Source organism: Sminthopsis crassicaudata, chromosome 3 (genome assembly GCF_048593235.1).
Source record: "Sminthopsis crassicaudata isolate SCR6 chromosome 3, ASM4859323v1, whole genome shotgun sequence".
NCBI classification, from domain to species: Eukaryota; Metazoa; Chordata; class Mammalia; order Dasyuromorphia; family Dasyuridae; genus Sminthopsis; species Sminthopsis crassicaudata.
In genome coordinates, this window is record NC_133619.1 from 299,358,333 (window position 1) to 299,384,787 (window position 26,455).

The 26,455-nt window shown below is 35.9% G+C and overlaps 1 protein-coding gene across 10 annotated transcripts in view; it reads left to right on the top strand.

The window, feature by feature from the left end:
* Nucleotides 1-26,455, top strand: part of MAP7D2 (MAP7 domain containing 2) — a 172,358-nt gene that overhangs the window by 120,886 nt on the left and 25,017 nt on the right. For 5 of the 10 annotated variants that reach the window (XM_074300961.1, XM_074300958.1, XM_074300959.1 and 2 more), the window contains exons 4-9: nucleotides 11,157-11,277; nucleotides 12,211-12,309; nucleotides 14,242-14,352; nucleotides 16,511-16,633; nucleotides 18,889-19,031; nucleotides 25,716-25,837. In XM_074300961.1, the coding sequence (XP_074157062.1) occupies nucleotides 11,157-11,277; nucleotides 12,211-12,309; nucleotides 14,242-14,352; nucleotides 16,511-16,633; nucleotides 18,889-19,031; nucleotides 25,716-25,837 (719 nt within the window). Of the gene's footprint in view, nucleotides 1-10,788; nucleotides 10,882-11,156; nucleotides 11,278-12,210; nucleotides 12,310-14,241; nucleotides 14,353-16,510; nucleotides 16,634-18,888; nucleotides 19,032-25,715; nucleotides 25,838-26,455 lie in introns of those variants that run through there. The other 5 variants (XM_074300967.1, XM_074300960.1, XM_074300968.1 and 2 more) reach the window with 5 other exon arrangements.

Consider the following 26,455-nt stretch of genomic DNA (forward strand, 5'->3'; position numbering starts at 1 on the left):
TGTCAGTTCATAAAGATCTTTCCAGATTTTTCTAAAACTGTCCCCTTCATCATTTCACATAGCACAGTAATATTCCATAGCAATCATATCACCGCAACTTTTTGAGCCATTCCCCATTTGATGGGCCTCTCTTCAATTTCTAGTTTTTCACTACCACAAAATGAACTGCTATAAAATTTTTGTACATATAGGTTTTTTTCTTTTTCTTTGATTTCTTTGGGGTATAGACCCTAATAGATTACATCTTTTTTAGTCTTTGGACATAATGAAATATTTTCTTAACTCAGATAAGCTTTTCTTTTTTAAATTGTTTTGACAACTATACAATATAATTAGTTTCCTTTACAATCCTATGTATATTTATTAATTTAAAAATATGATTCTGATGAGAGAGCATGGCTTTTGCCAATTTCCTAGGGTATAAATGGTCACATCAAAAATCTAACTTGGTTTTCAGAAATAAATAGCAACTGCCTGCAACACAAGCATCAGCACTTTTGCATGTTACTTGAACACCATTTTTTGGGATAGTTATCCCAAACAGATATAGTTATCAATATAATAATAGTACTAATATTTACCTCACACAGATATCTATGAAAATTGTGAGAAATTTTGTAAGAAAATTTCCTTCCTGAAATCCTGATATGACTTTGTCTCCAGTATTTTTTTAATATCCATCAGTCTAGAAGCTTTGTCAAAGACTCATTCCTAGTTAACTCATGACAGTTCCTAGTGCTCATTTGTTCTTTCCTAAGGTTATGAGGGAAGAGGGGATCTATGACATAAAAAAGATGTAAGAATTTCTGGTTTAGGAAATTAAGCAAAATGCTGACCTAAGACTAGAAAAATGAGGCACCCAAGAGGCAGAGATGAGGACCAAGTCGCGTATTCCAGACATGAGAAATTTATGAAACAATTAGTGATTCTCTTTAATTCAGGAACAAGCACCACAAAAAAAAATAGATGAAGATGAAATAGATAGGAGATGTAGGTTGGATCCAGAGTGGGGGCTTTAAATGCCATTTTAAGGAACTTGTAGCTTATCATTCAGGCAATGGGAAAACACCAAAAGTTTTCTTTGTTTAGGGGAGTGAGGTAGCTATATGGATCAACTGAAAGGAGAGACCAGAAGCAGGATGAGACCATCAGATGGATAAAAAGATTGCTTCATTAGCAGTCAGGGATGAGTTGAGATTAGATAAATGGATTTGTGCTGGGACCAATTCTACATTAATTGTTTTATTTATATTAACAGTATTCAACGGTTCAGGAGAAGGGGCAGAGGTATTAGATGTGGGAATAATCCAAGAAGTTTATAAATATGTATGCATCTATTGGATTTAGCATCTATTTTTTTTAAAAACATATATTGGATTACTTGCCATCTACGGATAGGGAGAAAGGGAGGGGAGAATTTGGAACACAAGATTTTGCAGGGCTCAGTGTTGAAAAATTATCCATGCATATGTTTTGAAAATAAAAAGCTTTAATAAAATTTTTTTAATTGAGGATTAACAGAATGTGAATATTGGGAGGATAAGGAAACAAGGAACCCTAGGAAAGTATGCAGTACTTTGTTCAGCTAATTCAATATAGAGGTAATATTGTAAAGAGAAGAAAGCAAGGCTGGAATAATTATATCTCAGAACACTTAGGAGATTCAGTAGTTAGAATCAAGACCTGAATTCTGCCTGGAGAGATTTAAATAAACTGATGCAAAGTGAAGTGACTAGAACTAGATCATTGTACACAGTAACCAGAAGATTATGTGATGATCAATTCTCATGGACTTGGTTCTGTTCAACAATGAGATGATTCAGGACAGTTCCAATGATCTTGTGATGAAGAGAGCCATCTACACCCAGAGAAAGGATTGTGGGAACTGATTATGGATCACAACATAGCATTTACACTTTTTTTTGTTGTTCTTTGCTTGCTTTTTAAAAAAAAATTTCCCCCTTTTTGATCTGATTTTTCTTGTGCAACGTGATAAATGTAGAAATATGTTTAGAAGAATTACACATGTTTAACATGTATTGGATTGCTTGCTGTTTAGGGGAAGAACTGGGGAAGAAGGAAGGGAGAAAAAAGGAACACAAGGTTTTGCAAGGATGAATGATGTTTTGAAAATAAAAATCTATTATTAAAAAAAAAAAAAAAGACTTCCACCTGAGTGCAAATTTGGCCTCAGACTCTTGGGTGACCCTAGTCTCAGTTTCTTTATTTGCAACTCAGCATTGATTTATTATTCTGCTGATTTTCTAGAATTTAAAAATTCTGGAGAATTTAAAAATGCTAGAGAAAATGTTGGTAATACAAGTTAAATTTTAAAATACTTTTTGGAGAACTTGGTTATTAATCATTTGCTAGCATAACTCTGGCTGGATCAGTTTTTTTGCCCTATTCTTTCTTTTTCTCTCTTGTTAATATATATATTTTCTATAAATTTTATTTTCCCCCAATTGCATGTTAAAACAATTTTTAACATTTTTTTTAGTTTTGAGTTCCAGATTCTAGTTTTCCTTCCCTTCTTCCCTTCCTTCCTTCCACTTCTACCCCCCCACTAAGCAATCAGATATAACTTATGCATATGCAATCACTGAAACTATTTCTGTATTAGTCTTTTTGTACAATAAGTCTCAAATAAAAGAAAAAGAATGAAACAAAGTAAAAAAAAAATTAGTATGCATTAGTCTATAAAACAAAACCAGTTCTTTCTCTGGAAGAGAATAGTGTGTTTCATCATTAATCCTTTGGGATTGTCTTGAATCATTATATTGCTTAAGAAGAGCTAAATTGTTCACAGTAATTTATCTTGCAGTATTGTTATTACTATGTATAACATCCTCCTGCTTCTGTTCATATCACTCTACATTAGTTCAGGTAAGTCTTTACGGAATTTTTCTAAAATCGTTATGCTTATCATTTCCTTTTTGGGGGGGTTGAAGCAATTGGGGTTCAGTGACTTTCCCAGGGTCACATAGCTAGTAAGTATTAAGTGTCAGAGGCTGGACTTGAACCTCAGGTTCTCCTGACTTAAGAACTGGTATTCTATCTACTAAACCATCTAGCTGCCCCTAAAATTGTTTCTTTGTTTTGTGAGGTGGTTGGGTAACTTGCCTAGGGTCTCATAGCTAATAAGTGTTAAGTATTTGAGGGCACATTTGAACCCAGGTCCTCTTGACTCCAAGATCAGTACTTTTATCCATTGTGCCATCTAGCTGCCCTGTCATTTCTTATAGCACAATAATATCCCATTCCAACCATATACCACAGTTTGTTTAGCCGTTCCCCAGTCGATGATCATCCCTTTGATTTCCAGTTTCCACAACAAAAAGCTGCCCTAAATATTTTTGTACAAATGGGATCTTTTCCCTTTTTTGGGTGTCTTTGGTATATAGACACCCATTCTACCTACTTCTCTTGAGAATTTCTATCAGTGATTTTCCTGAAGACAAAAGGAAAACATAACACATCATATGGTAGTAATTGGTATCCAAAAAAGATCTTGGTATGATCATAAAAAAAAATTAGACAATTCTGTTTACAAAATAATTAAAAAGCTTTTGCATAAATAAAACCATTGCAGCTAGGGTAAGAAAATAAATTAATGTCTATATCACATATCTCTGGTAAAAGTCTGAAACCTAAGAAATGTAGGGAGCGATTTGAAAGATTACTCAAAAAATAAATGCAGATTAAAATAACCCCGAGGTTTCACCTCACATCCTGTAAAATGGCAGAGATGACAAAGGACAGCAAGTCAATATTGGAAGGTTCATAGGAAGGGGAGTATTTAATTGCACCGTTGGTGGAGCTGTGAATAATTGGTCCAACCATTCTGGAAAGCAGTTCAAAATTACGTGAGAAAAATCACTAAGTTGTTCCTACCCTTTGAACCAGAAATTTTCTTGAGGCTCATGCCTTTAAGATGGTAAGAAAGCTCTCATATATATCAGAGAATTCATAGCAGTACTTTCATTGTGATAGTAAAAAACAAAAAACAAAAAAACCCTACAAAAACTAACAACCCTAGAAAAAATTTGGAGTAGCATCTATTGAGAATGGTTGACTGAATTTTAGTATGTGGATATATTGAGTGTTATTGTGCAGTAAGAAATGGTGACTTTTTGGAACACAGAGGAAAAAAAATGGAGACAAAGTATACAGAATCTCAGAAATAATGACATACTGGAAATAAAAGAGTTCAAATTCTGGTTCAGTAATTTCTTTCCTATATGATCTTGGGGTGGGGAGAGGGGAATTTATTTTACCTTTAATGGACCTCAGTTTTCTCTCCTGTAAAGTTGGGACAGATGGTGTTAGCTTTAAATCTATGACTCTATGATATAATACCTCATGATATACAATGGTGAAAAGAACACAAAAATGAAAGCAATGCTGTATATTTGGAATGGCCATTCTTGACCACTGATAAAACAATGTTTCTTCCTCTTTCTCCTTTCCTTGGAGAGGTGGAAGATTGTGATCTAGTGGGTTGCAGGCACTGTCTAATGTGGTCCCTCTTTTGATTCATTTTGCATAACTCTTTTTCTTTATTAACAAGGGAAGTCTCACTGAGAGAACAGGGTTATATTCAGAAATGTCTCTATCTTACAAATAGAAGAAATCAATAAAATGTTAATTTTTTTTAGAAGAGTAAAGGACAGTTCATGTGAAAAAAATGTAGGGGTTTTAGTGTTTTCAAATGTTTAAAGAACTGTCATATAGAAGGATTAGATTTAATCTATTTAATTCCAGAGGGAAAAACTCAGATCATTGGGTAAAGTCCTAGGAAGGTTAAAACAGAAGGTAGATTTTTAGCTTCATATAATGAAGTGTCTAAAATTTTTTACGTTTCAAGGTCTTGATTTTTATTTTTTCTTTTATACAAAGGAAAGGAGAGGGGACCAGGTAGCCAGAAATAGAAAGAGAAAAAAAAGAGCTAGAAAAAGAAAAAAGATTGAGACATATTTTTTAAAATTTTGTTTTTTATTAATTTTTATAATTATAACATTTTCTTTGACAGTACATATGCATAGGTAAATTTTTTTTATTTTTTTACAACATTATCCCTTGTACTCCCTTCTGTTCCGAGTTTTTCCCCTCCTTCCCTCCACCCCCTCCCCTGGATGGCTGGCATTCCCATACATATTAAATATCTTATAGTATATCCTAGGTACAATATATATGTGGAGAACCGAATTTTGTTGTTGTTGCTGTTGCAAAGGAAGGATTGTATTCGCAAGGTAAAAATAATCTGGGAAGAGAAACAAAACAAAACAAAACAAAACCAATGCTCAGAGTTTACACTCATTTCCCAGTGTTCCTTTTCTGGGTGTAGCTGATTCTGTCCATCATTGATCAATTGGAATTGGATTAGCTCTTCTCTATGTTGAAGATATCCACTTCCATCAGAATACATCCTCATATAGTATCATTGTTAAAGTGTATTATGATCCCCTAGTTCTGCTCGTTTCACTCAGCATCAGTTGATGTAAGTCTCTCCAAGCCTCTCTGTATTTATCCTGCTGGTCATTTCTTACAGAACAATAATATTCCATAACATTCATATACCATAATTTACCCAACCATTCTCCAATTGATGGACATCCATTCATCTTCTAGTTTCTAGCCACTACAAAAAGGGCTGCCACAAACATTTTGGCACATACAGGTCCCTTTCCCTTCTTTAGTATTTCCTTGGGATATAAGCCCAGTAGTAGCACTGCTGGGTCAACAGGTATGCACATTTTGATAACTTTTTGGGCATAATTCCAGATTGCTCTCCAGAATGGTTGGATTCTTTCACAACTCCACCAACAATGCAGCAGTGTCCCAGTTTTCCCACAGCCCCTCCAACATTCATCGTTATTTGTTCCTGTCATCTTAGCCAATCTGACAGGTGTGTAATGATGTCTCAGAGTTGTCTTAATTTGCATTTCTGAGACATATTTTTTTAAAATGGAGAGGAGAGATCAGAAGACAGGACAAGAAGAAATGTAAATAGGACTGCTTTTATAGATATAATAGTATTTTATTTTTCCAAATACTTGCAAAGTTAGTTTTCAACATTCACCTTTGTAGAACCTTATCTTCCAAATTTTTCTCCTTCTCTGCCTTCTTCTCCTCTAACATGTGCGATTTTTCTAAACATTTTCACGGATATTATAAAATAGATCCATGCATTGGGGGGGAAAAAAGTTATGTTAGATGACTGCTAAACTATCCTTCAACAGTGATAATTTGGGAGTTCCGATGTTTCTATGAAAAAAATAAATCCTAACATCCAAATGAGGGATTTAGAAATGAATCTAACATTTGGATCAAGACTATACATATTATCTGCCTTTTGTTTGACACAAACACAAACTTCAGAAATAAGCAGTCTTGGTAGAGGAAAAAAATAATCCTTATGTCAAGAGTATTTTTACTATGTATGTATAAATATATATTGACAAGAAGATTCTTTTGTACATTTTTACAGTGGGTCAGGGATGACAAACTAAGTCGATATTTATGGAGAAAAATGTTCTCTTGATATTTTACTCATATATTTTCTTTTTTGGTTTATTTTGTTTTTATTGACATATTTTGATTTAACTCAGCAGACAAACATAAATTTATAAAAACATGCTTCCTTAAAATAATAAAACAAAATAAGCATCAAGAGTAAATGATAACTGAAGGTACACACAACTGTTTGTTATAAGTCAGGAAGATTGAAGGCCTTTGCTTCTTAGTAGTTATGCCATCTGCCTAATCTATAAAAGTAAAACATACTCATGAGGTTTTGTGAGCTATGGTTTTTAACTGCTACAGATTGACAGAATAACTGGAACCTGAAGCCAGCTTTCTAGGCATCTACTCAGACTTCTTATCTTTTCCCTAAAACTCCATCTCTTTTCCATACTAACTTGTGTTTTTTCTGGGTACCACCATACTTTTAGTTATCCCATTGACAACATTTAAGTTATCCTGAAATCCTTCATCTCCAAGATCCAATTAGTGGTAAGTCTTGTCAATAATACTTCCAATTATCTCTTGAATCTGCCCTCTCATCTCCACACACAGATTGCCACCCTAGTTCCAACCTTTTGCCTGCATTATAGCCAAGTAAATGGTCTCCTGTTTCAAGTTCCTCCCTTTCTTGTCCATACAAATGCCAGTGTCATTCCAATTTGATTTGGCCATGTCACCCCAATGCTCAAGAAGCTCTAATGACTCTATTACCTCTAGGATCCAATGCAAATTCTTGTATTTAAAATCCTTCCTAACCTTATTCTAACCTACCTTCCAGCTTTATTATAAATCATTCTTCAGAATGAATTTTTGATCCAAGATTTAGTATAGGACATAGTAAGTGCTTAATAAAGTTGATTGATTGATTGATCCATCCATAATGGTGGTCTTAATGTCCCAGACATATAGAAAATAGTTCATCTTAGACTTGACTCTTTCAACAATGAGATGATCCAAGACAATTCCAAGATAATTGTAATGGAAAATGCCATTCACATCCAGAGAGAGAACTATAGAGACTGAATGTGGATCAAATAGTATTTTCACCTTTATTGTTACTTTATTGTTTGCTTCGTTTTTTCTTCTTTCTCATGTTTTCACTTTTTTCTTCCATAGAATGATGAACTATGTTTAGAAGAATTGCACATGTTTAATCTATATTGGGCTGCTTGCCATCTTGGGGAAGAGAATGGGGGAGAAAAGGGGAGAAAAATTTGCAGCACAGGGTTTTGCAAAGATGAATGTTGAAAACTCTATTTGCATGTATCTAGAAAAACAAAATGCTATTTTTAAAAAGTCCATCTTCCATTTCCATTTCTTTCTGCAAAGACTGTCCCTCATTCTTGAAATTCATTCTCTTGTTTCTGCCTCTTGGGATCCCTATTTTCCTTCAAAGCTTAAATACAGTGAGGTCTTTTCTGTTTTTTTCCTTTGCTGCTTCTCCCCGCTCTTCCCTCCCCCAATTAGTTGCTGGTGCTAGTTCTGTTACTGGCCATATAATTCAAAATCATCCTCCGTGCGGCTAATAATATCATAGGTTGCCATGCTCTGGATGAGGAATCTAACCATACCCAGCAGACAAGTGCCCCCCAGAGTTGTTGACATGGTTGAATTCCTGGCAGAAATGCCTTCTGCTCCCCTTCATTCCTGAATGCAGGTGTTATAGGCTGCAGTCGTCCTGAAGTGGGGCAGGCTTCCCACAGTGCTTTGGCTGCATCCTCCAGTTCCGCTGTACAAGGAGGATGTCTCAGGGGGAAAGGGAAAAGGAAAGGGAAGTTTCTTCATTCAATCTGAGCATTTTTACTGAGACTCTCTCAGTCAGTGGTTTCTAGTCCATGTTTTGTAATCTCCCTATGGGAAATGAGAGTCTGACTGCCAATTCTTTCTCATGAAATTTCCAGATAATAACTTCTCAAACCAAAAAGAGGATAAAGTAGTTAATTGGGTATAATAATCTACCCAAACCAGAGAATTAAAAGATGAAACATCTTTTTTTATATCCTCTGTCCCAGTCTTGAATGTCAGGGAAAAGCAACCTATAAAGAGCTGGACATGTGCAGAATGCATTGTTTTTTCCCATTGTTGATTAGTAATCCCATTTGGAGTTTTCTTGGCAAGAATCCTAGGAGTGATTTTGCCATTTCCTTCTCTAATTCATTTTGAGGAAACTGAGGCAAATGGGATTAAGTGACTTGGGCAGGGTCACACAGCTAGGTGTCTGAGGCCATAATTGAACTGAACTCTTTCTGATTCCAGGCCTAGCACTCTTTCCACTATGCCACTTTGCTGCCCTTTTTCTCCATTAGCTATCAGCTTAAAAAGACATCCAAACATATACGCATGGGCTTCACTTGCTTCCTCTGTAAAAATGAGAGTGGTTGGATTACCCCCCAAGGGTTCTTAAACTGGAGTACATAGACCTTGGAGGGGGGGAGGACATGGATAGATTTCAGGGGGATGTGAACTCAAATGAAAAATACATCTTTAGGGGGGAAATGCAGTTTTATTTTCACTAACCTCTTGCTGAAATTGAGCATTTTCTTCAATTATTTAAAAACATTCTGAGGAAGAGTCCACAGCCGTCATCACATTGCCCATGAGATCCATGATACAGAAAATGTTAAGACCTCTAGACTAAATAATCTACACTATTCCTTTCAGCTTTGCTATTTTTAGATTCTAACACCTTTATTTTGAAGAATATTATAGAAACTAATAAGGCTAAAGGGAACACATTTTCTCTCTTCCATCCTTATTAGGTTACATAGAAATAAAATAAAATAAAATCATAGAATTTTAGGATGTTCTGTTCTTTTAACTGAATAAATAATTACAACAACTAGCATTTATATGGGGGCAGCTAGGCGATGGCAGTGGATAAAGCCCTGAGCTTGTAGTTAGGAAGACTATATTCCTGAGTTCAAATCTAGTCTCAGATACTTACTAGCAAGTAACTTATTCCTGTTTGCCTCAGTTTCCTCATCTGTAATATGAACGGGAACTCCAGTGGTTCTGCCAATAAAACCCCGGATGAGGTTACAACAGCAAAAGGTTTGCAAATATTTTACATATGTTTTTACATTTACATTTTTACATTTGATCCTCACAATAACCCTGGAAGGTAAGTGCTATTATTATCCTCATTTTATACTTGAGGAAAGCAGATACAGCTTAAATGATCTTGCCCAAGGACATAGCTAGTAAGTATCGGCAGGAATTGAACAGATCTCTGTCCACCGATAGTTGTGGTTCAGCTGTATGATTGAGCTCATTTGAGGTTTCCTTGGCACAGATACTAGAATGGTTTGCCATTTCTTCTCCAGCTCATTTTACAGGTGAGGAAACCGAGGCAAGCAGGATTAAGGGACTTGTCCATAATCATATCTCCTCTTCCTAATGCTAAATCTTGCATTGTGCTGCTTAGCTGCCCTATCCACCGAAGCACCTAGCTAAAATAAGAATGATTTGAGGATTTTGTTGGCTTTTTTTCCAGTTAAGAAAATAGAAATATCATTTTTCTAGTCTGACTTGAGGAGTCATGCTTGATTTACCCATTGTGCATGGTTCCTGGAAAGCCCCAGGCTCTGGATTATCATGTCTCTGGGATGGCAGAGTAGCCAGTTAACCTTTTTTCTTGTCCCAGTCGCAAACCTGGCACTGGAAGAGAATTGAGTATTTGCAGTGTCATTTTGTGGAAGGAGGCAGGACCAGCTTGTACAATTGGGGCAGCAGCTTTTATGAGCCTCGCAGGGAAATGCTTCCAGCTACTGCGTTCTCCTCTTCCTTGGCTTTCCCAGGGTAACAGTTGCAGTGGATTCTTTTCTGGTGCATGATTGCAGAATGTAGTAGGAATAGTTGTTTTCCATTTTGATCTTTTGTAAAGCAGATTTCTCTTTTACAGAATGAATGCATTCTTCTCATATCATAAAAGTTCTTATCAAGATCATAAAAACTACTTATGTGGTAGGAATTGGAGAGAATAATGTTTTTGTTGTGTATTCTCTAAATCAAAATAGGTGGTTGTAGTTGTTGTTGTGGTGGTGGTGGTTTTGCTGGTACTAGCCAGAACTAGATTGATGTTCTAGCGACCCAAATCTCCTCTGAGTGCATCCGGGCCATTCCCCTGAACCCCCCAGCTGTGGACTGCTCCGATGCATGGCAGTGGATTCTGGTAGGCAAGAAGGAGTTAATGCTTGTCAAGCATTATTCTTAAACAAATTAGGGCCAGAGCAGCTCAGTGGCAGTTCCCCCAGAGGGACTAGATGCTCAGCATCGATACACAGCTCTGGGTTATTTACTTAGGCCTTTCTCTTGACCTCTGGGTTCTGCAGACAAAAGAAAGGGCTCTGTTTGGAGGTAGGTAGTTTTAATGCTGACGGTGTCTCTGAGTTGGTCCTTAGCCACGAATTCCTTCTGATTCAGCCCATCTGCTGCAAGAGCCTAGAAAAGACCATTTTTCTCCCTCCTGAAGCATCAAGAACAGCTACCCAAGAGCAGAAGTGTTTGATTCTTCATCTTCCTTGCCCCACAAGCGACACCGTTTCCCTCTCTCTCTCTCTCTCTCTCACACACACACACACACACACACACACACACACCTTGACTAACATATTATTACATCAACTTCTCAGCAACGCCTAGAAGCCATGATGCGACGGTCCCTGGAGCGAGCGCAGCAGCTGGAGCAGAAGCAGAAGCGGTGGTCTTGGGGAGGAGCGCTAGCTTCCAGCTCCGGCTCTTCAGAAAGGGATGGTGAGTGAAGCCGGCTGTCTTGTCTGCATTGCAGATCCTGCAGAATGGAACTGCCCCATAGCAACAGTCGACTGCATGGTTGCTGGGGTATTTTCCACCGGTGGGCCCACTCACAATGTGGAGCTTTGCAGTTATTAAACTTGCCGGAATTGCTATTGAGATTAATTCAAGGGAAAATAGGATGCTCATTCTTAAGGGCTTTATTTTTTTTTTTTTTTTAATATGGCTCAGACACCAAAGATCATAGATAATTGTTGCTAAAAGGAATAATGTTTTAAGTAATTGATTTTCCAAGCAAAGGAAGAAATCAATTTGGGCTGGTAAACATGGAGTTATGGATATTTTTAGTGATAAGGGGTCTAGTAGTATATTAGGTAACCAAAAAAAAAATTTTAAGTACCTACTATGTGCCAGATACCGTGCCATTAAAAATGCATATCAGCATTTGCCATTTATAAAGGCTTTTTTTCTCTGTCATCCTTTATTTTTATTGTTCTTTTTGTTTTGTTCCAAAGCAAAATTGTTCTTTCATTATTTAATTTGTCATTATTTATGTTAGCTTTCAAGTTTTCAAGACAGCTTTTATAAAGTTGGTCATCCTCAATAGTAGCTTTTTTATTTGCTAAATGAAACATGACTACTTTAAAATGCTTCTCTTTCAATAATGTTACTATTCTTTTATAAATAAGCTATAAATGCATTGTAAAGTTCCTTTTGGAGCAGGTAATGTTTAACTATTTGGTACAGTGTCTGGGCTATGCAGTTTTATATTATACTCCAATTGGGGGGAAAAAGTCTATTTTTTTAAATGAAAAAATAGCAATCTTTCACTTTTTCTAGTGACTCTAGTAAACTTTTTTTTAAGAACCAACAGTGATGAAATAAAAACATCAGGTTATTTTTGTCGCTTCTCTTTGATTTTCTGCTGTGTAGGTGAATCAGAAAATACCCCACCCCCTCTCCTAGGTTTAGCAGCCAGCACCCTTCCTCCAGACCCTGTGACCTCTGCCGCTGCTACTGATGACTCCAATGGTATTTCAGAGCATCACAGTACCATGGTGTTTTGTGATAACTGTTCCCAATCACTTTAATCCATCCACCAATCTTGTCTGTCTTAAACCTGCATCTTTGTCTAAGGCTGTGTAACTTTTTTACAGAGCTGTAACTCACATGTGTGTTATTCCCTATTGTTTTGTCCCAGTGAAGTCAGTGCATGGCTACAGCTTTCTTGGGTGAAATGAATACATTTCATACTTTGTTCCCACTCATTCCAGACCCAAACAACTCAGCAAATTCCTTGACTTGCTATGCATGTTGTTTGAACCCATCCTAGACAAATCCCTTGAGTAGTCTACAGAAAATGCCCGGGATGTAGCTTACATGTCATTTTTCCGTTTAGAGAACATTTCATTTGTGCAGAATGACTGGGTTCTGTCTGTGTCGCTGGGATAGATTTTGGTGGGGGACTTGGCAGAAAGGGTAGCCAGGGAGCCTCATTCACAGAAAGGTCGTCGGGAGCCACCAATTCTGGGTTTGTCCTTGATATCTGTATCTGTCTGGTAGGCATTTGTTTTAAATAAAGGGCTAACAGATTGCATTGTCTGGAACAGGGATGAGAACTGACATACCTTTGTTTCTATTTAAAGAGCATCTTTAGAAAAGATGAATATTCTTGCCACCGGTTAAAAGGGCCTTAAAAAAAAAAAAAAAGAAAGAAAGAAAAAAAAAATGGGTGCAGTAATTTCCAGCAATGCAGATGGTCATATTACATGAACAGAAATAGAAGTTTTGAGTTCTCTCTTTAAAGATAGTCATCTCCAATCTTGTTGCCTAGAAGCAACATTCATGCAAACTTAGATGGGCGGGGTTAATTGCAGCACCTGTACTTTTTCCCTTGGGCTTAGGATATATTATTGTAGAATTCCCCACTGGGACACATCCAAAACTTTTATTTCTTATTGAGTTTTAGCAGACATAGTTAAGACCCTGAGAATTAAGATTTAAGGCCCAGATGTTTAAAGAATCACTCTAGATTATCTGTTTGGGGGATGTCTGGGGATACTAGGATTCTAAAGCCTGTTCCTAAAGGATTTCTTTAAATTTTTAAACAAGTATCACAATAGAAGACAGTTCTAAATTTCTCAAGTTTGAGAGTTGTTGGATGAAGTAGTCTTTTCAGTTCCTGGGTTGAATGAAACTCATTTTATTTTACAGATTTTTTTTTTCCAGTGGCAGTTAAATTTAGAATGGAATGATAATAATTGATCCATGTGGGTTTTTGTTATCAATTATATATGTATAGTATATATATATATATATATATATATGTGTGTGCGTGTGTGTCTATGTGTGTATATATATATATATATATATATATATATATGTTTGTGTGTGTGTATATATATATATACATATATATATATATATGTATATATATTATAAAAAGCTTTTTGATCCCTTTTGGAAGGTTGGGACTTGTAATTTAACTGATGTAGGGAACTCTCTTAATGAGGAAGCTCTTTCCACCACTATAGATTACCAATTACTCAGCAAATTATAGTTTCAGAATACTCCTTGGAGAACTGAAAGGTTAAGGGACCTGCCAGGGTCACACAGCTCTTACAAATGGAGGTGTCACTATTTTCCAGGTCAGCCTTAGCTATTGGGCCACACTGCCTTTCTTAAGAAGATGAGTTGCTATGAGGATTTATTGTAACTTTAGTTTTTGTAAAAATTGAAATGTTAAAATAGAAGAAACTCCTTCACTGTGATAGTTAATTATTGAAGAAACAGGATATTTGAAATTAGGACAATTGGATTTTTAGAATATAAAATACATAGATACCTAGTTTGTTAATACAGAACTATCATTAACAAAGGCCCACAAATGAGGTAGGGAAGAAAACAGTTATTGATTTCTTGCTCTGTAGGATGAATGTTCTTTTTTCATGCATCTTTCTACAGCATGTGACAAACTTTCAGCTTCTACAATGAATCTTCCAAAGCAGTTGGAGTCACCCATCAGTAAGCGTCTGTCATCCTCCACAGCAGCAATTACTTATTCCTCTGAAAAAGGCAAGTGACTATGTCTTCTTAACCTGTCTATAGTCCTCTTCTCTTTCTGCATTTAAACATTCTCTTGGGTGGTCATAAACCTTTTTTAGAACTTTTCTCTGTTGTGAATGACTTCTTCTCCTAACCACCAACCACCAACACACATATGTCTCTGCCTTTTGCAAATAACTTATTATATTAGACCGATGTCAAATCCTTTAATACCTGGGGAAAAAAGAGATGATTGGGGAATGGGACAGCTACTTTTTATTGCACGGGAATGAAAACTGGCCTTCTCTCCTGGGTGCAGAATCCATTCTACTCTTCCTGCTATCTGCTTAACTTATTTCTGGGATTTAATTTACAAGCAGGTGGAATGTGACCAAATAACTTAAATAAATGTCATGGATTTTCCCATCTGATTTTAAAATGCTGGAATCAATGAGATGGATGTTACTCTGATAAATGTAGTCTTCTGACAAAGTAGGCCATTGCAATTTCCCATGATAATAGGCCAGGCTTCCTATTAAATGGGAAGAGAAATGATATGATCACTTAAGAAAGAACTGGTTAAAAGAAGGCAGCATTTTCAGGTGCTCTAATTGTTGGCAGTTGGTGAATTTAGCTACTGGGCTGTGTGTGACAGAATCTTCCTTTGGTGCCATTTTTAGATATGCTTTGAATCAGAGATTTAAAGGTCTTTGGCGTTTTATCTCAATCGGGTTGTCTGGCAGCTCTCTCCCAGGGGTTCAAATAAATCATAAATGTAGCCCAAAAAACCATTCACTCAGGCTATGAAGGTTAAAGGGCAGAGTGGGAGAGAGAAACCTACAATACTGTGTGATGATGATGATGATGATTTTTTTTAAAAGCCATTGCTCAAAGGGGATGATCTGCTGTACATTGCATTTCTGAAGGAATATTTTGCATTGTGAGTTGCCTTGGAGGGGAATAGAGATAATACTTGTGCCCTTTAAAGGACAAATTGCATCTTGCCAGGAATGTTCTTCCCCTAATGCTTCTTATCAGTGAATTTATAATTAAACTCGTCCCTTAGAGCCTGGCAGACCCTCTCTGTTAGATGTATTGAGTATGACACAGTACTGCTGATCTGTAGTGCAGTTTGCAAAAGGTGCCTAAAAACAGAATTATCAAAGACATGAAGATGAAAACTTTTATGAAGCATATGAAGCACATGGCAGTTTGTTGGAAATTCTGGTCTGTATGTTTGCTAAAGTTTACTTGGAGTTATAGCTTAGGGATAAACCCAAACTCTCTCTTTACTGTGAATTACTGTCAGTGTGCCCATGCTTTATCATTCACTGTCAACTCTCAGTTATCTCCCTATACCTGCTCCAAGGGATAATTTTTAATCCCAGGATAATGTACTTCTCCCTGTAATATTGCCATTATTGCATCAATCTAAAGAAATCAGTACGATTAAGAAGATAGTTTGCTATAATAAAATATGTGTTTGTGTGTTAATACACACACACGACTTTTGGACTATCTATATTTTGAATAATCAACATTGCTTCCTTCCATTAAAGCAGATAATAGGAATTGACTGTTTCTAATTTCATATGATTTTTAAAAATCTAGTTGATATGGAAAAAGTGCATGATGACAGTGTTCATTAACTACTGTCTTAAAAATAAATCAAGATGTTATTATATAATTGTTTCTCAACGATGTCTTATAAAACAATTATTTTAATTGATTATAGAAACTTATGGAATTGATATGTATTTGGTATGTTTATTAATAATTATATTTTTCTGAGAAAAACAGTTTCAATTACATTTGGGAATGTGGATCAAATGTTGTTCAGTAATAAAATTTATTCAGAAATTCTAGTGTCTCAAAAGAGTTGATATACCTTTCCAGACTGGATAGTCTTATTACTCAGGAGATCTATTTTGTGTAATGTATAATTGTTTAATTTGTAGCTAGGAAATAATATACTCTTGATATGTAATTGTAAATATCAAGAAATCTACTAAATGTCTGATCCTCAGGAAATTTCAATTATTTTGTGTTTTCAGAAACATCCCTTTGCATGATGCATATTGTGTTTTTTCAACATTGCTTTGTTTTCTTTAATTTTGCATGTGTATATGTGTATATATATATATATATATTTTTTTTTTTTTTCATTTCATTTGCTTCCATCCTTCAGCCCATCGCATGCACCTTAGTCCATTGGAAAACTTTATTGTTATGCGACTGTTGACCCCCACACAATCTTCCTTAGCCAGAACCCGAAGCACACTCATGCTTTCTGAGCAGTCCATTGATTCAGGTAAAACAGGCTGAAAAGTTTTGATTATTAAGGTGTGAAAGTTGCAATTAGCAGCTGTGGAAAATGCAGAAAAAGGATTGAAATGTTTTATTTCATGGTGAATTTTTGCTTTTCTTTTCCTCATTTCCTAAATTTGTGTGATGTCTTTAAGCTGCTAATTCCCAAATTTCTTTTCCTACAATTATTGTAACTATATTCTTGAGGACTAGGGTAAATTGAAATAATCCTGTCTTCCTAAAATGTATTCTTTATTCTCTTAAAGTGTTGCAAGTAAATGTATGCCTTTTAAGCTCACAGACAATCAAGAAGCATTTATTAAACACCTACTGGGCAAAATGGTTAGGGATACAAAGAGAAGTTAATCTAGACATGAAATTCTGCTACAGAATCTGGATTGCGATACCTACCACCATTGCTACAACCCTAATCCATTTGATCAGACTAGATAATAGAAACTGGCTTTGAAGATAAATGGTATTTACTTCACAAATACAGTTGTGAGATGATTTGTTACTTAAGAGAATCAACTCATCATAGCTCTATCCAAGCTTTATGTTTTTGTGTATGGGGGGAAGAAGGACGGGGATAATCATTCAATATATAACTATAACCCATAATTAGAGTTCTCATCAATTGTTCATGGATCACCAGTGCTATAAACAATATGAGATAATTGTCAATTCTTCTATAGAACTTTTTTTTTTCTCTGTTTACACACAGTATACATTCAATTCAATAAACTAATGCATGCAAGCTTACTTGGATAATTTCTTCAGAATTATTGAATTAACAATTTTGTTTCTTGAGTAAAATCTCCATCATGATCATAACTGATTTACCTGATTTAGCAGTGAGATGGAAACTCCTATAACAATTCTGAATATACCCAAAAGAAATCATCCTAGCACAAGGTTGAATCTATTTATCCCTGGGACTCACTTTACCACTTATATGGTATTAAGCCTTTCTTTAACTTCCTAATCAAGCTATTCTACAGATTGCTAAGATATCATATTATTTATTTACAATGAAAGAAAAAGTGAAGTCACCAAAACACTGATCCTATATGTAAACATGCTATGCTGTTGGCCATAGATAAATAAATAATTTGGAAAAGTCATGAGAATGTTATTAGTTAGTGTTTAAAAAGGGAAAAAGGAGCAGCAGGCAAGATGTATAGCTTGAATTGATCATGTTGATGTCTGGGTTAACTTTCTGAAAGGTTAGAGAAGTGTTCTGTTTGTTTACAAAGCTTGATACAGAAGAGGATGACTTTGGAGGTTTCTTATCTATGATTTTTAAAAAAGCTTCACATTTTAAAATATCTCACCAAAACCATTTAACACACTTATGATGCTATAATAGTGTAGTTACTGTCTGAGTAAAATGGAGAGATTAAATGTTACTATGTCTAAGTAATCTTGTTAATTAGTTATGCAGCTATAAAAATAGGTTGTTTTAAACTTAAAATTTAATTTCACTGCCCTGTCACAGAGTCAGATATAACTGAATGACTATACAAAAGCAAAAAAAAAAAATCCGTATTATTCTCTCTGCAGGTTATATGACTCTTGGCTATTGTGTCCCACAATAAAATTTTACTTCAATTTTCTTTATCTAGTTCCTTTGGGTTTTTTTTATCAAATTATGCTAGGTTTTTCAGAACAATGTGGAGGAACCCAACACTTTCTAGGTAGGATCCTAGAGCTGAAGCCATCTAATTCAACCCTTCTTCATATACAAATGAGGAAACTAAGACCCAATGAAGGAAAATAATTTGCTCAGCATCCACTAGCAAGTAGCAAGGCTCAGATTTGAGCCAGTATCTTTCTCACTTTGTTCTTTTCTTTAAATTTTGAATTCCAAATTTCCCCCCCCACCAAAGGTGAAAAGCAATTTGATATAGGTTATATCTGTGCAATCATATAAAACCTTATTTCTATATATCCTCACTTTCAAAACACTCTTGTTTCCAAAAAATATTTTCAGAATTTTTCCCCCACAAAATTCAATGAGGATTAAAAAAAAAAGTGAACCTTCAAAAGATTTTATTCATATATCTATTAAAAGTGGAATAATAATGATTCCCTATAAACATCTGCTATTATAGGGTTAGGGCTCCCTTGGAGTGTGAGACACCATTGTTAAAGACTGCTCTTTGCCATGTGCCCAGTTATAATGGATTTTTTCCTTCCTCCCCTCTTCTTCTGTCTGTCCTTCCTGTTGCTTTTAACTATTACACTATAACTCTGCAGTTTCCTCTATCTGTCCTCGTTTAGCCCCAGGCAGCCCTTTTAAATCTCCCCACAAAGCCTCTCCTGCCCGTATCCCAGAGAGAAGGAAGATGGTGGCCTCTGGTGCTGGGGATGCCTCAAGAGGAGCAGTTTCAACTGAACAGGTGAGTTTTAGAGCAAGCCTTGGTCACTCTATCAAGTTGTTGCACTTTAATCTGAAGCATGTGAGCTGTGAGTTTAATATTTACGATCTAGTCTAGCTCTCTTGTTTCACAGATGAAGAAGCTAAGGCCCAGAGAAGTTAAGAATTAGTAACAGATGGAGAATTAGAACTTCAAGGCTTGTGACTTCAAGTATAACATTCTTTCCCCTGCAGGAAGGTGCAAGTTGACTCCTTAATTTTCTCAGAGGCATCTAGGTAATAGAGTGGCTATAGATTGCTGAATCTGGAGTCAGTAAATTCAAATATCCTTTCCTGATTTAATGTGTGATTCTGGGCAAATAGTTTTTCAGCCTTATTTTTTTCTCTTCCACAAAATGGAGAATAACCTGTTCGTGGAGTTGTTGTTAAAAAAAAAAAGTTCACAGTACTTTGTATCTCTTTAAAATGCTATAATAATTATTGCTATTAATATCATCATTATCATTATACTACTTCTGACAGTCAGAAATATTTTATGAGAAATTTTGTATCGTTTTAAAGACACCCTTGGTAGACTTTTAGCACCAAAAAAAACCAGAGCTATTTTATTGGACCCTAGAATAGGTTCTGGGTTCTAAAAAATAAACTTATAAGAAAATTAGGGAAGAATATATACTCTCAGGTGAAAAATAAACTGAGTATTTGAAGAACTAAAACCACAAAAGGTCCCCAGACACTGAAAATGAGGATCCAAGATTCTCTGCCATCATCCTCCTTGATCCATAAGGCACCTATTGCGTGCCTACAGTGTGCAAAGTTTTTTTATCAGATACTTTTAGATGATGGAGGGAGTTGGATGGTACATTGGATAGAGCAGTAGGCCTGAAGTTAGGATGATCTGAATTTGTATCTGCCCTCTAAACACTTATTGCTGTGTAACCATCACAAAACCCCTATTTACCTCCCTTCCTTATCTGTTAAATGGGGATACATTGGAGAATGAAATACTCCAGTATCTTTGCTGAGAAAACTCCATGAACAAGTCCGTGAGGTCGCACAACTCAGTAACAGCAACAATTGTGGAGGATAATTAAGGTGGGGAGGCCATCACAGGACCTATCTTTGAGGGCTTGTGTTCTAGATGGAAATAATGCATAAAACACTGGACCCCAAAGCAAAGTTAGCTCTCGCTTCACAATTATTCCATATCTAAGCAGCCTAACAGTAGATGAGTTAGTGTGTGGTTAATGAGTTAGTCAATTTTAGTGGTTCATCGTTTGATTCATTCCCTTCTCTATCCCCATTTTCTTCACCTCTTAAGCTCAGTGCTGGTCAGTAGAATCCCAGGGGATCAGTGTTGGTGAAAGGGGAGTTAGTTCTTGCTCAAATCTTCTCTTTTGTTTTCCCATCACCTTGGTGGTGTCAGGCCCTGAATAGCAGGCCATACCCCCCATCCCTTTTTTATTTGTGCAATTAGACTTGAAAAATTAAGTTTAATAAACCTTGAGGCTCCAACTCCCCTTCACATACCATTGCAACACAATGAAGGATAGAAAAGAAAAACAATCTCCAGGTGCTTGCCTCTCTGACTGTCCCTGCCCCAAAACTACCTTGGGAATAGAATTTTTGTCAAGGACAATCTCGGGTCCTGCAGTTATAGCCCCTATCTATCCAGGAGTAGTCCTATTCTTGTCCGAAGGGCCTGAGCCACAATCCCCAAGCTGTAAATAACAATTTAACTCTTCTCTTCTGCTCTGAAGTAAAGATAACAGCAGCTGCAAGAGTAATTGCACTCTCCCTTCTGTATTTTGCTTGCTAAAAAACCTTATAAAACAGTGTGCCTCTGTTGCTCTGGACCAAATGCTTTGGAAATATATTCCCATTTGAGTCAGCTAGCTTAAACTCTCCCCATTAAAGAGTAAAAAAATTCTCTTCTCGCCTCAGTTTCTCTGGTATACCATGAGAGGGGGTGCTGAAGGGGGAAAGAAGATAAATTGCTTTGCAAACCTTAAAGCATTAAAGAAGTGCATTGACTATAACCGCTATAATCAATAGTCATTGTGCCCATAATCATTCTTTGAGTATTTTGTGGTTGTTCAGTCAGGTGGGGTTTCTTGGCAAAGTTACTGGACTAGTTTATCATTTCCTTCTCCAACTCATTTAAACAGAAATTTGCAAACAGAATTAATGACTTGCCTAGAGTCACACAGCTAGTAAATATCTGAGCCTGGATCTCTGAACTCTTCCTGAGGCCCAATGCTCAATCCACTATAACACCTAGCAACCGGAATGTTATCTAAGCACACCTTATAATATTTTTATCATTTTCATCATTATCATTTTAACAAGTAAAAGTCATAACATATAATGGATAAAGTACTGAGCTTAGAAAACCTGGGTTCACATCCCTTCATCATATAAAATCACTTAAACTCTTTGAGACTTAGTTTCCTCATCTGTAAAATTGAGATGTTTCTAATACCCATCTCACCAGATTGTGAGATTGAAGTGAGATAATATTGCTAAAGTGCTTTTGTAAACCTTAAAAAACTGAATAAATGTCAGGTAATTATTTTTGTTATCATCATTTTTATAATTATTATTTAGTTACTACAATTTGTAGTACAATGAAATTAGAATTTCTATCCAATCCCTTATGGCACCACAATGTGGTTAGTCTATATTCTTTTCCTCTGAGCCATCTATTTATTTTTTAAGCAATCTATACGTATCCATTTTTGACTCCTCTTTCTTCTTTCTTGTATAATCCAAACTTTCTTTAAATTCTCATGACACTCCATCTGCAGAGTCTCTTAAAATTTGCCCTTCTTAATCCTTGTCAGCTTGTCAAAACAAAAGGCTTAACTTGCTGGTCATGTCCCCCTTGATTCATCTGCTGTACCTTCCATCTGCCCATAATGTTTTTCCAAATCCTTCCTCTCTTGACACTGGCTGCCCTTCTTCCCAAAGTTTTTCTCCCTCTAAATGAGCTCCCTACCTCTGATGTTCCTATTGTGAGCATCTAGTGAATGCTTAATAATACAAAGTATATTCCTCCTTCATCTTCTACCCATCTCAATCTGAGCCTCTTTATTCATTTTTGGTTGACCCATTCAAGAACCTTTTGAGGTATTTATTTTTTTCTTGGCCAATGTTTGCCATCTTGCTTTTCTTTTTCTTTACCTTGACTTTTTAAATCACTTCTATGTTCTTTGTCCACATTGCATTTTGTTTCAATTCCCTGCATCATAATTATCTTTCATTCTTCACTTGCAGGGTCTCTGTGGGCAGTGAATTTGCTCCTGAATTAGAAACCAGTTGTTTTCTTTTTTTCTATTTGATAGCACGGTGCCATTGTTCTAAAAATGGAATGGGATGCTGTTAGCATAACTTTGAGACCAGCCATTTTTCAAAATCACAGTTATTCATATTTAATGTGTTGGACTAACTGCCATCTAGGGAAGGGGGTGGGAGGAAAGAGGGAAAAATTTGGAACAAAAGGTTTTGCAAGGGTCAGTGTTGAAAAATTACCCTTGTAATATACTTAGTAAATAAAAAGCCTTAATTTAAAAAAAGAAAAGAAAAGAAAAAGGAGGGGAAAACCAAAACAAAACAGTGGGATGATTCAGGCCATTTCCAATGGACTTGTGATGGAGAGAGCCATCTGCACCCAGAGAGAGCACTGTGGTGACTGAGTGTGGATCACAACAAAATACTAATTTTCACTCTTTTGGGGGTTGTTTGCTTGCATTTTGTTTCTCATGTTTTTCCTTTTTGATCTGATTTTTCTTGTGGAAATATGTATAGAAGAATTGTACATATTTAACATGTTTTGGATTACTTGACATCTAGGAGAGGGGATGGGGACTTTGGACTCCAAGGAGAAAAAATGAAACACGAAATTTTTACAAGGGTGAATGTTGAAAACTATGCATATGTTTTGAAAATAAAAGCTTTAATAATAATAAAAAAAGTATTAAAAAAGAAAAAAATCACTTTGAGGTTAGCATAAATCATAACATTGGACAACAAGCCTACCTCAAAACCAAAAAGATCTGAGTGCAAGTTCTCTCCTTGATGATACTGTCTGTGAGACATTAGGGAAGTCACTAACTAGTCTCTAATTCTATTCCTCAACTTAGTAGTAGTTGGAATGTGAGAATTGGAAAAAGGTCTTAGAGACACATATATGTACATGTATATCTATACCACACATCCACATGAACATTATGTGTGTTATATTGCTTTTTCCCAGCCATGGAAACTTTATAACCCTGTTTGGGGTTTTCCTTATAAAGATATTAAAAGTGGTTTGCCATTTTCTTCAACTTATTTTACAGATGAGGAAACTGGGTTTAATAGGGTTAAGTGACTTGCCCAGGATGGATCACACAGTAAGTGCCTGAGGCTGGATTCTCCTGATGGTGTTCTATCCACTGTGCTTCCTAAGTGCTCTTGCATATATATGAACATGTATGTGTATGTATATGTATACATATCTGCACATATACATATATATACATATATGTGATATCAATATTGCAAAGTTAATTAAATAAGCTTGGCCCCAAATAAAAGATTTCAGAAAACATTTTCCCCAACTCCTTTGCTAGGAACATGGAATTCTCATATGTGGAACATAGTATAGGTAAACTATACTAGGTAATACTAGGTAAACTATAGGTTTTTTGTCAATGTGCTGATCAATTTTGATTTTTTCTTCCTCTTTTTAATTTTACTATTATTATTATTATTATTATTTTGCTGAGGTTGACTTGCCTAGGGTCACACAATTAGGAAGTTGTTAAGTATCTGAGACTGTATTTGAACCTCCTGACTTCAGGGTTAGTGCTCAATCCACTGGGCCATCTAGCTATCCCCTCTTTTTTAAATTTTTACAAAAATTTCTTCATTTTAAGGAATGGCTATTTGGGATTGAGGATTAAGGTGGAATGCAAATAGAATGCAATAAGCAGAATCATGAAAACAGTATACACATTGTAGTAAATTAAAAAAACACAAAATTTTAAATCACATTTATATTGACAAATCTTATTTTATAAATTAGGAAACTGAAGTCTTTAGAGGCAATATGACCTTAGCAAGGTCATATAGCTAACAACCTGTATGCAGAGGTTGACACAAGTCCTAGTCCAGTGTACTTTCTTTAGCATCTCCAACTAGATATTAAATTTCCAGATTCCTTTTATGGTGGTAATGGTAGAAGGGGAGGAGGAAGGAATGGTATGATGATGGTAGTGGTTTTGTGTGTAAAAGGAAGAAAAGAAAATGATGGGGGAATGTGTTGGTGAGGGGCTAACTAGATATGGAGGTACTTTTGAAGTAAGGTAGTGACTTTATTTTTTTTTAATTTGAAGTTATCTTTAAAATTTATAATAGCTTTTTCTTTTTCAAAAATACATACAGAGATAGTTTTCAATATTCACCCCTCCAAAATCCCAAATTTTTCTTCTTCCCTGCCCCCTCCTCTAGATTATAAGCGATTTAATATAGGTTAAGCATGTGTAATTTCTTCTAAACATATTTTCACATTTATCATGTGCAAGAAAAATCAGATCAAAAAGGGGAAAGAAATGAGAAAGGGAAAAAAAGAAACATACAAACAACTCTGCACTCCATACTTCACATTCAGTTTTCATAGTTCTCTCTGGATGCGGGGATGGCTCTTCCCATCACAATCTATTGGATTGCCTTGAGTCACCTCATTTTTTAAAAGAAGGGCAGTGACTTTAAGTGGTTAGGTGGAGGAGTATGGGCTGTTTTTAAGGTCGAAGGAGTAGGTAATTATGGAACAAGGAAAAATAACACTCCTGCATCATTTTATTATATATTTTATGGAAGAATTTATGACTAACTTTCTTGAAAAGTACATTCATAGCATCTTCATCCAACTATAATTTGTCCTGGTGACTTTTTATATCTTTATATTCTATCTACTATCAGTCTTCCTGAAAATGAGTACTAAATTGACACTTGAATTAGGCTTTTGATCTCCTCTTCAGAAACCTTTCTATTGAGTCATGGGGAAATTCATGTTTTTACTAAATAAGAATCTCTTTGTGAGGGAAGATATGATTATATGATCATAAGTATAATTTATATATAAACAAACAAACAAACATTGTGTGTGTGTGTATATATATATACACACACACACAAACAAAACAATTTCAGTGCCTTGATTTCCTCATCTGAGGATTGATAGAAATGCATAGGCTCTGTCCCTACCATGATCCATATGGAAGATATGCTTTGGCCAAGGTTACATGGCTAGTAAAGGTGACTTCAACCCAGACCTATGAACTATAAACCCAGTCATGAAGATTCAAATCCAGTTTTCCTTCTTCACTATCACTCACTCACTACCTTGCGCTCTATAGACTGAGCATGAGCTCAATACTCTTTCATTGGAAGGTCCCTGTGGGGAGTGAATTTGCTCTGAAGTTTTATTTAAAACAGTTACTTTCTTTTTTTTCTGTTTTGGAACTCTGTGCCATCATTGTTCAGTGGGCTGAATTCAGTCACCTTCCTTTAAATAGCTCACGATTTGGAAAGCCATGAAGCTTGTGAAATGATCTCTTTGAAAGTAGCTTTAGAAGTGTTGTAGTTACAATATTTTTAAAGTAGCTAAAAAAAGACGGATCTCACAGTACTTGGACTTTCATGTTCTTTATTCCCACTATAGACTGAGAAAGTAAAGAAAGAAAAGCGAGCTTCAGCATCTGCTTCCTTAACTGGCCTTGGATCTCCATTAAGAAGATCTGATTCTCCATCAACCAAGAGACAATCCTCTCCTGCACTATCTAAGTAAGAATATTTTACCTCTCCTAATCCAAAAACCCAAATTGGTGGGAAAGCTTTTTTTCCAGGTGGTCAGTCAGTAAGTTTTAAGTACCTACTATGTTCTAAGTTCTAGAGATGCAAAGAAAGGTAAAAAAAAAAAATGAATCTGTTCTCAAGGAGTTCAGAGTATAATGTGCTGGACAACACACATACTTAAAGACATAATCAGTGTCCAGTGGTTGGGAAGGATCAGGAAAGACTTTCTGTAGAAAAAATGGGCTTTGAGCTGAGTCTTGAAGAAAGCCAAGGGAAGCTAAGAGATGAAGGGGTGCATCCTAGGCTTAGGAGTTGGTGGTTAGAATATTATGGGTGAGAGCAAGAAAAGTAGGCTAATGTAACTGTATTGTAGAGTACTTGGAGAGGGGTGAGGTATGATAAAGGTAGGAACAGTAAAGGTCGCAAAGAACTCTAAATGTAAAATTGATGATTTTTTTATAGGATCCTAGAAATAATAGGGAGCCAGTAGGGTTCATTATAATTATGAGGGTAACAGGGTGAAGGTGATGGGTGACATAATGTGATGTCTTGTGATGTCATAAATTACTTTGGTGGCTGCATGGAGAAACTTGAGACTGGAGAACC